The 13,128-nt window shown below is 30.6% G+C and overlaps 3 protein-coding genes across 11 annotated transcripts; 2 read left to right on the top strand and 1 right to left on the bottom strand.

Moving 5' to 3' along the window:
• Positions 1 to 169: 169 nt before the first annotated feature.
• Positions 170 to 2,790, top strand: LOC128390025 (protein FAM43A-like). Of its 2 annotated transcripts, none has more exons than XM_053349698.1 (3): positions 170 to 659; positions 818 to 965; positions 1,216 to 2,790. In XM_053349698.1, exon 3 carries the CDS (start codon positions 1,382 to 1,384, stop codon positions 2,270 to 2,272), a length of 891 nt encoding a protein of 296 aa, XP_053205673.1. In that variant the 5' UTR covers positions 170 to 659; positions 818 to 965; positions 1,216 to 1,381; the 3' UTR covers positions 2,273 to 2,790. The 2 variants fall into 2 exon arrangements, with proteins under 2 accessions (XP_053205673.1, XP_053205672.1); XM_053349697.1 differs by having other exon boundaries at positions 813 to 965.
• Positions 2,791 to 4,347: 1,557 nt separating this feature from the next.
• LOC128390024 (cyclin-dependent kinase 16-like) lies at positions 4,348 to 7,980 on the bottom strand. Of its 8 annotated transcripts, none has more exons than XM_053349695.1 (4): positions 7,012 to 7,980; positions 6,681 to 6,927; positions 6,378 to 6,420; positions 4,348 to 6,077 (listed from the first exon to the last, which is right to left on the bottom strand). In XM_053349695.1, coding segments are annotated over exons 1-3 (1,098 nt in total). In that variant the 5' UTR covers positions 7,861 to 7,980; the 3' UTR covers positions 4,348 to 6,077; positions 6,378 to 6,418. The 8 variants fall into 8 exon arrangements, 6 of the variants coding, with proteins under 6 accessions (XP_053205670.1, XP_053205671.1, XP_053205669.1 ...); XM_053349696.1 differs by having other exon boundaries at positions 4,348 to 6,074; XR_008325561.1 differs by having other exon boundaries at positions 6,378 to 6,927; positions 7,012 to 7,979.
• A 685-nt stretch (positions 7,981 to 8,665) lies between these two features.
• On the top strand, positions 8,666 to 12,404 carry LOC128390010 (myb-like protein Q). The gene is made up of 3 exons (XM_053349673.1): positions 8,666 to 9,466; positions 9,610 to 9,717; positions 9,827 to 12,404. Exons 1-3 carry the CDS (start codon positions 9,361 to 9,363, stop codon positions 11,581 to 11,583), a joined length of 1,971 nt encoding a protein of 656 aa, XP_053205648.1. The 5' UTR covers positions 8,666 to 9,360; the 3' UTR covers positions 11,584 to 12,404.
• The last annotated feature ends 724 nt before the right edge of the window (positions 12,405 to 13,128 follow it).

Raw genomic sequence — 13,128 nt, 5'->3', positions numbered from 1 at the left:
TAATTAATCAAAAAAAAATTGAGAGAACAAAAAATAAAAAGGTAAACAGAAAATTCCAAAAATGAGTTGTTCTTTTAGAAGAATATAGATGGCGCTGGATTGGAGAAAAAAAGGTGAGAAAGAGAAAAGAAAGAAAATTTTTTAAAGGTAAGCGGTTAGTTCTCATCTTCATCATCGTCTCTCTTTTTCTCTTTTTCTCTTGAGTTTTCTTCTTTCTTTCTGTGTTCTCTCTCACCATCTACAAGGTGTTTGCAAATATTTTAACTAAAGGTGGGAGGAGATGACGATGCGTAGAAGAGTAAAGTTGATTTTAATTGATAACAATTGTTGATCTGCTGTTGGTACCAACGGACTGATGATCATTTTCTATCTGCGCCATGTTTGATCCTCTCTTTTTCCCCTTTTCTTTAGCTGCAACTTTTTTCACCCTGTAATCGTTACTATTAGATAACTTGTTTTCATCTCTCTTGTGTGTTTATCATCATCACCCTAATCATCTTCATCACCACCAATTGAATCAACAAGCTCTAAAACTTGGCGTAAATATATTGAACAAATTTTGGTGATTTTCTTTTCTTTTTTGTTCCTTTTTTTCTGTTTACTCCTTTCTGCTTAAATTGGTGTCTTCCTTTCATCGTCTTCATTTTCCATCTTTCTCGGTAAGGTGTTTTTTTTCTCTCTCTCTCTCTCTCTCTTTATTCGTGTTTGTTCCTCTTTCTATTTACCTCTGTCTCTATCTTCATCCTCTTTATCTATCCATCTCTTTCTCTCTCTCAAACACTCTAACTCACTCTCTCATTTATGATTATTAGCACAGGCGGAGTTTATGGTGAAGACTTTTAAACAATTATAATAAAATATTTACATCGGAACTTGGGTTCTAATAGTTACCAAGATGATCCCAATGGATTAACATTTATTTCCAATTCAAGTGTTTTCATCTGTTTTTTTCTACTTTTGTATAGGTAAGTTTACCTTGTTTTTGGTTCCAATCAAACAAAATTGTTTTCAGTGTTTTTCGGTTATGAAAGATTTTTTTTCCTTTTTCTCTTTTTCTTCTTTTTTTGCTGGTACAGTTTTTATTGTGTGTGAGCGTTTGTTGTCCCACTATTAACCTAGAGAATTTTCTGTAAAAGGAAATCGTCTGACGGATTTTCTTTTTGTCTCTCTTTCTTTCATTGTGTTTTTTTTTATTCTCTTCTCCCAACTTTTTAGACTCTTTCAATTTGGGATATTATTTATCGGTCTTTCAAATCTTGCTGAGCTCACCAATTCTTCTTTTTGGATTAATCTTCATCATCACTATCATCATCATCATCTCCATTGTTCAATTTTTTTACCTTCTTTCTCTGTGTGGATGTTATAACATGTTAACCTGTTTATGTGGCTTAGAAGAAAGGTGAAAACGACGGCGGGCAAGAAGGAGAAAGTGGCGGAGGAGGTGGAGGAGGAAAAGCGTCGTAGCTCTTTGTGCTCAAAATTAAAAAAAATGGTTCTTAAATCAAGTGAGAAAAGTTTTGGACTGAATAATGTACAATTAAAATTTTGGTCAACCCGAAAAAGTTTAACCATTACCGATTATGATCCTGTTTATAAAGTGATCTACCTTGGAAATGTGTTAACCCTTTGGGCTAAAGGTGATGGTGCCATAGACAAACCTTTGTCAACCTTATGGAAAAATTATTGTTCCAATGTGAAACATGATATTTTTATGAAGTTAACCATTTGTAATTCTGGATTAAAAGCAATTACCAGAGAACATGGTTTAACTGAATATTGGTCCAATCGAATTACCTATGCTGCCACTCACCCTGATCATCCAAAAGTTTTCTGTTGGATCTATCGTCATGTTGGACGTAAAATGAAACAAGAATTAAGATGCCATGCAGTTCTGTGTAGTAAAGAAAGTAAAGCCAAGGAGATGGCCGAATTTTTAAATAAAAGGTTAATCACCGCTCTACAAGAATTTAGGAGAGAAAAAAAGTATCGACAAAACTTTCGTCTATCCCTCGCCTCATCGTGCCAAGAGATTCCTCTTATTCCTTTAAGGAAGCAACTTTTAATTAAAGGATTAGCTAATTTTAGACAACCATTGGAAAGATCAAAATCGGCTCCAAAATTAACCTCAATTGAAGAAATTCTCGAAGAACCAGAAGATGTCGAAGAAGAAGATGAAACCGAAGAAGAAGGTTCTCTGGAAGGAACTGATTTAGGATCAGAAGAAGATGCAGCCTCAGATACAACAATTAACATTCTCAGAATGATATTTTGATTAATCTATTCATCTATAAATCATCATCAAAACAATACCAACAACAATCATTCAAAACAATCACAACAAAACATGACATCGTCATTATTATTTTTTCGTATAATCGATAATTATTTTCTCTCATTATCAGTTTCACAATCACTTTTACCATTCAAAACCATTACACACACATAAAGACAACACCATCGACATCAATATCATAATCATCATCATCATCATCATCATCATCATCTGTGTATGAGCAAATCTATCAATCAAACAACGACCTGAAAAAAGGATAAAAAGAAACAAAAAATCACCTTCTTTTCTTACAAACAATTACCTCGACATATAAATTAATCCTCACCTAAAAACACACTAAACGTAAATGTTGTTTTCTTTTTCTCAAAGAAAATCATATGAAACTGTGAATTCGCCTTAATTCATTATATATCAAATTAAAAAACAGAAAACGATGATTAAATATCATTATCGTTAATAATGATAATCTAATCATCGAAGATATTTTTTTTTGATTATGCTGATGGTTACTATTCATAATATTTAACCAACCAACTCTAAACTCGGTCCAAGGTTAACATGATGTCTCTCAACTTTAAATCTTAATCATAATCATAATCATTCGGATGATTATCAGGGTTATCCTAATAATAGTTTTCTTCCTTATTACAATTATCATTATCTAATTGTATTGTATTATCAACAATTTAATCCAAATTGTTATTAAGAATTGAAAGAAAAACAGTTTGTCACAGTTAAATGATATTTTCTATTAATGTTTGACAGAATCAGGATTAATTTAAGGTTAATTGTCAAAGAGTTTAACCTTAACCTTAACTCTTATTGTAATAATAATAATTGTTATCTATCAATTGAAAGTAATTAATCATCAAAATGAACAATTAATATCAAATTACCTGAGAATGATCAAGATAAGCAGAAAGAATTGGAAAATATCAACAATTATTACCTTTAATTGTAACCTTTTCTTTTCATGATTAATTGTTTATTTGATTCTCTATCAATCTCTTAAAACAATAGATTAATTAATCAATTTGATCACAATTGATAAATTGTTCCCATTGACTAAGAAAAAGTTGATCAACATGAACAAAATGCTCAATGGAAAATAATTTACCTTTTCAAACTAATTATCAATTCAATTTGTTACAATTAAGTTTTCCCAATGAATTAGTTGAAGGTTAATTTCTCAGTTAATAATTTAATTTGATTAAATCAGTTATGATCATGATCATGAAGAAACAAAACTAACAGCAGTTAAATCATAATTTGAACAGATTTTTTTGCTTCTTTTCTGATTACAATTAATTTAAATTCAATTGCTGTCATTTCAATGGTATTCAACCAAATCCAGTAACATGATTAGATTAACTCTTAATTGTCGTTACACATCACAATTAATCATTCAACTACAACAGACTTGATTAGTATCTAAAACATTGAATGAATTGATGAAGATTATATTGTTGAAGAAAAAGAGTAAAAATTAATCATAATCATGTTAATTAAAATGAAAATTTTTATGTTCTATTTAAATGATTAATCGATTAGCAAATACAATTAGATAATTGTTACCATCGCTTTACTGTCTAAAAAGGACACATTGATGATCATTATCATCTCATACAATTTAAATCATCCAGTTAATCAGCAACTCACTGAGTGAACAATCAATGATTGTGATTGATCAGTTTGTGTGTGGTTTCAATTAATTGTTTTCATCTAATTAGGTAACATAATCAATGTAAATTCAGGTTCAAGTGAACAAGAAAATCAATGATTCGAGTCCGGGTTTAAATCAAGGTGATCAGTTAATTAGTTTGATTATCATTGATTTTTTTTTGGTTTTGGGAATACAAATGATCACAATTAACTGAAAATCTGTCCAGAAATTAAAACTAAACTTTAAATAGTAACAATTGTACAGTAAATTGGTATTCAATCATTTGTAAGTGTTGTTCACTTTTTGATTATAATCAATTAATCAATTTGAAAAAAAACAACTAATTAAATGTGAAGTGAATTAAAATGATTTCATAAACAAAAAGAGGAAATGATTTTTGCTTTTCTTTTTATGACAATTAAAAAAAACTTGATAGTTTTCTGGTTTGATAATAGCAATTACAAAGTGAAAATACATACAGTGTAATCAATGTTTTGTTTACAATTAGTTAATTGTAATTGTTTATGCTCAATTTGGAATGTCCATTAATTGACTGAAACCTGACGATCTGACGAAAGGCAGAAAGCAGAAAGATAATGAGGATGAACAAATGATGACAATTAGTAAATTAGAGAGAGAGAGAGAGGCAAAGAAATAGAAAGTAACTTTTGACCGTAGATCACTTTAAGTGATTTCTACTTGATTTTTTAACAATTAACGGTTAATTATTTGTTAACTGGATGGTTAAAGATTCACCTTTTATGCAAATCGGAGGTGAATGATAATAGAAAATTGAATTTTAAATTTAGGCTTGAGAGAGAGAGAGAGTTGATATAAGATGAGATGGACAGCCTAAAGAGAGATGGAGAGGGAGAAAGTTAAAGAAGGTGAGAAATAGGAAGATAAATGAGAAACTTGGGGAGAATTGAGTTACTTTTGTTATGATTACAATTATAAATTGACCAGTATAACAAGTTAATTAAAGGGCTTGATTGTTGATGAGTGTTTGGTGTTGAAAGAAAGTGGGTGATGGAGTAAAGAGTTTCCTTGTATTGCTTTTTTTTTAACGCCATCCAAATCTGTAGTGTATTTATCCTTCCAATGACCAATGGTCAACGACTTCCTCATTGTCTTGGTTACTTTTAGGTTGTCTCTTCATCTTTAAAAGGCCGCCAGTTAATTGTTATCAAAATGATGATAATCACGTATTGGTGAGGATGATGATGAAATAACAAAAGTTTCCCAATTGGTGATGAAGATGATGATGCTTTTAGTAAAAGATAAATTAATCAAATTTGACCATCATTTGTATTGATTCAAGTTTGAAATAAATTATAACTTTGAGTCTTCTCAAAGATGATAAATAATCAATGATCTAGGAGATTAATTAAGATAAAAATTCAGGTGAGTATAAAGATGGAAGTTAATTAATTGTTGCAATTTTTGTGTTATTTTAATAACAACACTTAGATGGATGATCAAGTTTTTCAGGGAAAAGAGAGTCTTTTAGTTTATGTAATTGCTGGACGATTGTTTCATTCTCGAAGTTTTAATTGTCTTCCATGTTTCCTTTGGTTAAACATTTTCGTATTTTAAGATTTAAGATCATATTGACTATATGGCACTGAAATCGCTCGATAACAACCAGATCTGTCGAATTGTTGAAATTTATCCAAAGTTACTGTCGATCTCAAGTTTTCTATAATTCTCAAGAATCAATTGCTTGTGATACTTTGGATCGTTTATCTTTCATAATCAATTGATTGTTTCCAATGGTTGATTAGATGAGATAATAAAGAGATGTATTCGAATAAAAATAAAACATCTCAGGTGTAAAGGTTGTCCAATTTATGGGAAAAGATGAAGATGATCATCATACAAATCGAAAAGAATTAGAATTGAATCATTTTCTCCACTTCTTATTTGGTTTAAATGACAGTTAGTGACGATATAGAGAGAATCTCCTTCCCTCTCTCATTAGTCATTGAATTTTAAACATAAACTTCATTGAGAATAGTAGAGAGGAGTAAATTTATCGGCTTCTCCTTTTGAATCGAATTCGTTTTTTTCTATTTATTCGAAGGCGTTAAAATGACTTCCGGACTTTTAGACGTAAATCTACTAAATGTAATCCAAGAAAGATGAATGAAAAGAGAGAGAGAAAAAAAAGACTTAATCAAGTGTATGTTGGTTGTAATTCAAGTTATTATCTGGTTAGTGTCTTTGTTTAGCGATGATAGTGTTGAGGTTGTGAAGGTGGTAAATGATGCGATGATGGATGTGGTAATAGTGGTGGAGTGATGGACAGGAGGAAAGGTAGGAATCACATTAGGTCGACGTGGTGGATGTTGTTGATTTGCAATAATCAGGATGGAATTCAATTGAATGAAGAAATTGGTAATTTGAATTTATCCATTTTACCATTAATAGCTGATGAATTGTCGATAAGTTTCAATTTATGTTCCTAGGCGGGGTCGAATTGATGTAAACAGCAATTAAATAACCAATTAACCAATTGAAAAAAAAGAGGATTATTAATTAGTATTTAGTTGGTTTTTTTTAAGCTTTAAATTAAATTAGGTTTCACTATTATAAAAGGGTATCAACTGATGAAAAAGGACACAAGACAATTAACCATCACACAAGCAAATAATTTGTTCAACTATTTAAATTGTCAACTGGTTAATTATAATTGGTCATTAATTATAAGTCTTTGTTGTTTACATCTAATTGTCTCCGCCCAGGAATTGTCAGTTTTCACTTTGAATTGTTGTGATTGTGACGATGAGATTTTACTATCACATTGAGAGGTTCGAGCAATTTTGGGTATGCTTGAGTTAAATCCCAATTCGATTCCGGTTACTGAGAAAATTGAATCAGTATCTTTTAGTTTATGTACTTGAGACCCCAAAGAATTGAAAAAACTGTGCCTCATGGCTCCATCAGCTGTTAACCGAAAAGTTGGTTCATACTATTGAAATAGAGAGAGAGAGAAAGAAGATGAAAGTTTAGATTAATTATATAAATGATTGATTTTCCATTTGTATTTACTTACCTCTAAAAATCTATAAAGTAGATCAAGTCCATCAACATCTAATCGACGGATTCTCTCACTTAAAGATCGTTTATATCGAGAATATTTTGTCCTCATGGAATCAGTTAAATCGATATTAGAATTTAATTTAATATTTTGAGCGAGTGTTGTCCAAGTATCTTCACTTGGTGATCCCATTATTTTGAAGATAAGATTTAATTGATCTTCCACATTTGCTCCCATGAACATTGGCTTATCGGTAACCATCTCATGGAATATACAACCAACACCCCACATATCAATCGAGGTTGTATAATGTGTTGAACCTAAAAGGACATCGGGTGGTCGATACCAAAGAGTAACAACTTCATTTGAATAAGTTTTAGTTGGTACCGATTTTGCTCGAGCCAAACCAAAATCAGCCAATTTAAGTTCACCCTTTTCGTTGATTAACAAATTTTGTGGCTTTAAATCTCGATGTAAAATTTGTCGATGATGAATGTAAGACAAACCTCTCAGCAATTGGAAAAGAAATATTTTCACATTATTCTTACTTAAAAGGTTAGCACAGTTGTTCATATATTGTCTCAAATCTTGTTCCAAATATTCAAATACCAGGGTAAGAGTTTTATCCGTATGAATAATATCATGAAGTGTGACAATATTATTGTGTTTCAATCCTCTCAACAGGGACACCTCTCGTATAGCAGTACAGGGTGTTCCCTCCTCATGGGCAAACCGTATCTCTTTAAGAGCAACCAGAGATTTGTTTAATCGGCTTTGTCCTTTATAAACAGTTGCATAGGTCCCTTCACCTAATTTAGATATTTTCACATAACTTTCCAATTTACCGAATCCTGGATCACTCATTATAAAAAGTAAATCAATTGAATGAACATAAATTTAAAAAAAAAACAATAGACAAACACATAGACAGGAAAAAATAAACAAAACCAAATTAAAATTAAAAACACTTCAAGTCAATAAATCAAAACAGTTTAATAATCGAACGATTGTCTTCAATTAAAAATCGATTTTCGATTTTTCCTAACCTAGTGACATCTATTGGAGAAGAAAAAAGTTGAATTTTTCTCTTTTTTTTCTTAATCACAATAAAAACACAAACAATTAACTAATGATAATTTAGTAAATGAAAAAAAATTAAACTAATCAATTGAAAGAAAACTATATCAAAAAGAGAGATGAAACAATTTACAAATTGTTCCAATCGAAAATGTAACTTTTTCTTTTTCTTTTACTTTTTTTCATTAAACAAAATTTTCCAATTCAATTGAAAGTAGAAAACAATCAAATCAAATTACTTTTCAATATTCAATCATTTAACAATTAACCACCAATAGATCAACAGTAGGTAATTAACTAATTAGATTAAAAAGAAAGCAAAAAAAAGAGTAGAAATGTTTAATTATATTTTCGATTAAACATTTTAACAGAAAAACAACCAAAAGAGTAAATCGTTTTTCGTACAAAGTTTAAAATCGTAAACAACTTACCATTGGCCTGAGATGAATAATCGCCAAGTCAAGTTGATTGTAAATTCTAATTTTTTACCAGTAATTAGAAATTCGTTAATTGTTGTTGGGTTCAAATAGAAGCGCCGAGTTGATGTTACCTGCGTAGACAGCGCCCTTTGTATTGGAGAACCGGCTTGAAGCTTTAAAGGTTCAAGTGGAACAACAATTTAATTGCTGTTAAGCTTTTCCATTTTCTATTAATCCTTTTCTTTTTTTTCTGTCTAAACTGTGGTGTTAATTAACTAATCAGTGGTTACCATCATCTTTAGAAAGGTAAATCACTTTCATCTATTGATTAATCAGCAGAGGTAAAAATTGTTCGCAATTCAAATGGATAGAAAATCTTTTTGAAACCAAAACAATAACAAAACAACAAACGAGTGATTTTTTTTTACATCAGATTAATTTTCTTGTTCCTCAAAGGGATTAATTAAGAAGGTTAATCAATTTTCTTCTTCTTCAATTTAATCTCTAATATTTGGTCATCTTTCAGGTCATCTCAAGGTTAATTGAAATTCTAATCTAATTCTTTGTTTGTTTTCTACTCTTTCTCTTATTATTCCGCATCTATTTTTTTTTCTTCATCATCATCATCTGTTTATTGGGTTTTCTTTTTGTTGTTTTCATGTTTTCTTTTCTTTTCTTCTTGTGATTAACTTTTTATCCTCTCTCTCACTGTCATTTAATTACTTCTCACTCTTAACCCTTTATAAATTGTTCTCTTTTGTCGATGAAAATCATTGACAATTAAGTCTTGTTCAACATTTTCTATTCTCTGTATTCTTTAATCTCTCCTGTGGTTGGTGTTTATGTCTTGTTGAGTATCTTAATCAACATGGAGACTAATGATTGTTACAATTTGGATACTCGCAAATTACTCTCATTAGAAGGTCAAACTTGGTCACATATCGATTTTGGTCTTGACGAGGATTCATCTTCAAGTAAGTTGCTTTTAAATCATATGCCCCTTTTTCTGGTCCATTTTTAACCTTGACCCTTTTGACCCTAACCCATTGTTTACTTTGATTTTTTTTCTAAATTCTAATCTCAATCTTAATCTATTTCCATTTGTCTTTTCATCTAGATGATATTGAAGACAGTAAGAGTGACACATCTTCCACCATAACCACTAATGGTGGGATTACTTATAATTCATTCGGAGTCAGTGACACTATGAAACTCAAAGAAGAAGGTGAATTTTCAAATCGAATTTCATAAAATTCTCCAAATTTAGAATGTAACCATTTTTCCACATTTATACTAATTATTTTCTCTCCTTCTCTCTCTCTCTCGATCCATAGATATGTATTTATTTGGTGTTTGTCCTGCTTATGATCCCTTCTTCTTGGCGGTTTGTGAATATTGCGGTCAAGTTATTAAACCACAGGCCTTGGCTAAACATATCGAATTAAGACATCGGTCATTCCCTTCAGATTCTATTGATGGTAAAAGTGATAATCTTTCACATGACCAATTAGACGACAGTTGTAATGCTCAATCTTCAATCCATCTATTACCTGGGATGAAAGGTATCACCCATAGAATAGGATCAAATGGGGATAATCTGAATACCCATTCCTTAATCTCGGGCAGATCGACTCTATTTTCTAGTGATAATAAAAATGATAGTAATAAACATATACTATTGGAAGCAATACCTCCTGGATCATCATCATCATCACCATTATCTTTTGGTCATCCCAACAATCAAAGCATCACCTCTGGTACAAGTCATTTGAAAAGTTCATCATCTTTACTAAATCAAAGTGGAACCAATTCTCCGTTTAACAATTTACCTGCGTTAAGTTCATGTTCATCAGCTGCTTCCTCACCAAATTCGTCCAATTCATCGCAAACCCTTGTGGCAAATAATAATCAATTAAACAATTCTCGATATGGTTCATCTCAATTAACCGCAAATAAGACTGATCTAGTTGGTGGAAACACTTTAGGTTCCAATGGAGCTAAAACAAAGTCTTCCAATAATCTACTAGTTAAAAAAGCTTCAATTAGAGGTAAATTGTTACCCTGTAAAGATCGTGAATACGATGCTGATAAACACTGTGGAGTTAAAATTGGTGATATGGATAAACCTTGTACCCGAAGTTTAACATGTAAAACACATTCGTTAACCTTACGACGATCAGTTGCCGAGCGGTCGAAAAATTTTGATGACCTTCTAACTGAACATCGAGCTAACAAAGAAGCGGCATTAAGAGCGGCAGGAATAGAGGTAAAACCAACGAAACAGCAGCTTAAACAACGAGAACTTGAAGCAAAACGTTTACTTTTACTTCAACAACAACAGCAAAAAAGTCAACCCCAACAAAAGCAACAGAAACAACAACACGCACCATCATCACAATCAAAATTAGATCAATCAAATTCACATCAACAACAAGCCAAATCTAGCAAACAATATAACTCAACCCATCAACAATCCCAACCACAACAACCACCACACCATCATCTTCGTCACCATTCAAATCATATACAAGATAATATATCTCTGCCAGTCTCATCTCATTCACATCATCAAAATCAACAACAACAACAACAACAACTTAAAGAAATTAACTCTACCGTTTCTCAATGTAATCAAAATTTAATGATCGGTAAACGACTTGATAAACATTCACCAATCCTTGCTAGACAACTAAATGAAACTATTGATAGTAAAAGCGATACGAAAAGCTCAACACCGCCGCCAATCCAACCAACACCAGCAATTATCCCCTCAACATCATCACCAACACCACCAAATTATTCAACTAATCAATTGGATAAACCAAACTTTATCGAGGTCGATGGTTGCCTTTACCTGCCTAATCCTCCTAAACCAATGGCCTTGTGTAACTTTAATGCTCGTCAGATATCAATTGAACCTCTTAACTGTGATCAAGATGATAGTCCCTGTAACCTTTCATCCCGTCTCTTCACACGGAAAAGAGACCTCACTTATTCAGCACTGACTATTTTTAGGACTCAATCAAAGACCGATGGTAGTAATAGTAGACCTAACAATCAAAAACTTCTTTCGCTACTAAATTCAAATTAAATTTTCCTTTTCTACTCTTGTGTCTGTATCTCCACCATCACAACCACCTCATCATCTCCTCTCCCAATCCTTTACCTTAATTTTTCACCCATAAAAAAACATCTCTTATCGTTGTCACTATGAAACATCAAATGTACGTGTAAACCTTTAGTCAATGTGCTTGGTACAATTTAAATTGTGTATGTGCGTGTGTACGTGTTTGCTATTTTAATTGATCAGCTCAACTTACTGTAATACCAAACACAAGCACTTAAATTGAACAAAACAAACACACTTTTTACCTTTGTAAAGCAAATCAAATCACAGGTACATTTACCGATGTAGATTAGTTTCCATCCCCTAATCCTAATCCTAATCCTAATCCACTCTCCATCCTTCCACTTCCTACTCTTGATTTCATTGTAAATCTTTTTTTTTACATTCAAATTGATTATTTTTTGTCTAATTACCAAAATGATGCGAAAAGTATCAACAATCTTTTCCCATACATACTAATTAATAATTTAATGATGAAAATGATCAGATGATTTTTGTTATTGTAAATAATTTCACTGTGATTGATTTGATCACTTTTCAATTAATGTAAATTAATAGATCACAAAAGGTTTTCTTGTAAATTTACCAAACAATTAACTCTCTCCAATCTAATCCCATTATCATCTTAATTTGATTGTGATGATAATAATAATTTTCTTAACAACGATAATCATTAGTTTATAAAGCAAACTACAAATTTTTTGATTAAATCCAATCAATTAATCAAGTGGATCATAAATCCTAAGTAAATCTATATGTATATGAATATATGTTTGTACAATTAACTTTTTCTGTTAGTAAATTATTTTACTTGGTTTATTAATCAACGATTACCATTAACAATTAATCTAAGAAAAAATTAGTGATGAAATTAAGATTAATTTTGATGGTAATCAATTAATTATGGTTGTAAAATTATCATTTTTTATTCAAGAAAAATACTAAACTTAAATAATAATAATCTAATTGCGATTAAATCAATTGTCTTGTTTTGCTTTTTAATTTAAGGTAACAATTAACAGTCACAATTTACAATCATTATTTTGATGATACAAAAAAAGGACAAATATTTACAATTGAAATTGATTATAAAGCTAAATTGTTTTAAAAACGAAACTCTAATTAGAATTGGAATTAAATTAATCTAATTAAGAAATCAAATCAATAATTTAACATTTAAATTGATCAGAAATTATCAAATATTGTAACCAAATTAAAAGGTTATACAAGAAAACAATCAAATAAACAATCTGATCGATTGTTGTAATCAATTAATTGTTGAATGAAAATGTTAATTGTTACATTGATGGAAAAGATTCATCAGCTTAATTAATGATCAATCATTCATCTTATAATCATAATCATCAATCAAGCGTAGATTTATAATTTAACAACAAAGAAATGAAATCATTATAATTTAATTAATGCTCCGTTAATTGTTAACAATCTCGTTAGTTTCTGGTCCCAATCTTGTTAATTTTAAATCTTCAGCAATCAAGTGTTGATGGT

This window comes from Panonychus citri, unplaced genomic scaffold (assembly GCF_014898815.1).
Source record: "Panonychus citri isolate SS breed McGregor unplaced genomic scaffold, ASM1489881v1 Contig00113, whole genome shotgun sequence".
Classification (NCBI taxonomy): Eukaryota; Metazoa; Arthropoda; class Arachnida; order Trombidiformes; family Tetranychidae; genus Panonychus; species Panonychus citri.
This window is presented reverse-complemented; position numbering and strand designations above follow the sequence as displayed.